This window comes from Buceros rhinoceros, unplaced genomic scaffold, assembly GCF_000710305.1.
Source record: "Buceros rhinoceros silvestris isolate BGI_N320 unplaced genomic scaffold, ASM71030v1 scaffold17330, whole genome shotgun sequence".
Taxonomy (NCBI): domain Eukaryota; kingdom Metazoa; phylum Chordata; class Aves; order Bucerotiformes; family Bucerotidae; genus Buceros; species Buceros rhinoceros.
In genome coordinates this window covers 1-1,144 of record NW_010388092.1, presented here as the reverse complement: position 1 = coordinate 1,144, position 1,144 = coordinate 1, and the positions used below count along the sequence as shown (strand labels likewise).

Sequence of the window (1,144 nt, the reverse complement as noted above, 5' to 3'; positions counted from 1 at the left end):
GGCCAACGCCCCCCCGCCCCTGGTTTTTTTTTTTTTTTTTTTTTTTTTTGGTAGCTGTTTCTCCCTGTATTACCAGATTTATGTAAGTTAAAAGCAGCACACTATGTGCTTGCAATGTATAGAAGTAAGGCTTGTCTTACTATTGTCCGCTGTTCGTCTTACTCCATTTTTTTATGAATCCACTAAGCTTTTTAACTGGTACCCTAGCAAGAATGAGACTACCTTAAAAAAATAACCCTGGAGGCAGGGGTTACCTGCATTCCTTGTTACCTGCATTTTTGGCTAAAATTTCCAGGACAATGGTTTTCAGCATCTTCTGGTAAAACCGTGTCTGGTCCTCTGGATGAGTAGTTTTGGTGAAGTTCAAAGTATTGCTTTGTTTCTCAGTTACCCAACATTAACATCATTTTGTTTTAATGTCTCACAGTTAATAGCCAAGATACCAACCATTACTGCACTTTGCAACTTGCACGGAGAGAAACTACAGGTATTTAAGCAATCTCATCCAGATATAGTGAACACACTGTTTCCTCCATTATACAAGGAGCTTTTCAATCCAGACTCAACCACTGGCTGCAAGTGAAGGGGATAATAGAGTTTTCACGTAGTCATGGAATGCATCACTATTAAGACAATGAAATGTTTTCATGAAGAACTTATTAAAAATGTCACTACTGCAACACTAGGAATGTCCTGCACTTAATAGAATTATTTTTCACCGCTACAGTTTGAAGAATGTAAATATGCAACTCTGAGTGGGGATGTCTTTTTTCTCTTTTCTTTGTTTACTTTTTTTTTGGTTTTGAACTGACAATGAATATACAAATATAGGACACTGGGTGTTATCTTTTTCTTTTTCTTTTTTTTTTCCTCCTTTTTTTTTTTTTAATTGGGATATGTTTTGGGAGACAACTGTTCCTAGAATTTTATTGTAGATAAACATGAGAATAGAGCAGTACTTGGCAGTATTACTCTTGCTGTTTATTGTTCAAATATAATTTAAGAAAATTCCACTTATTAGACTTGCCTATTTCTATGTTTTTAGATAGTTTAATGCATGTGGAAATTTGTAGCTGTCTTGGAAATTATGGTGCATGTATGGAATACATATATATATATGTGTGTGTGCTATATAATTATATAT

At 34.6% G+C, this 1,144-nt stretch overlaps 1 protein-coding gene across 1 annotated transcript in view; it reads left to right on the top strand.

Moving 5' to 3' along the window:
* The window catches only part of RORB (RAR-related orphan receptor B), a gene marked incomplete at its 5' end in the record, with an annotated part of 38,414 nt that extends 37,497 nt beyond the window's left edge, over positions 1–917 (top strand). Inside the window, one exon of the mRNA XM_010144860.1 lies at positions 428–917. Within this exon, the coding sequence (XP_010143162.1) occupies positions 428–583 (156 nt within the window). The remainder of the gene's footprint in view (positions 1–427) is intronic.
* Between the last annotated feature and the right edge of the window lie 227 nt (positions 918–1,144).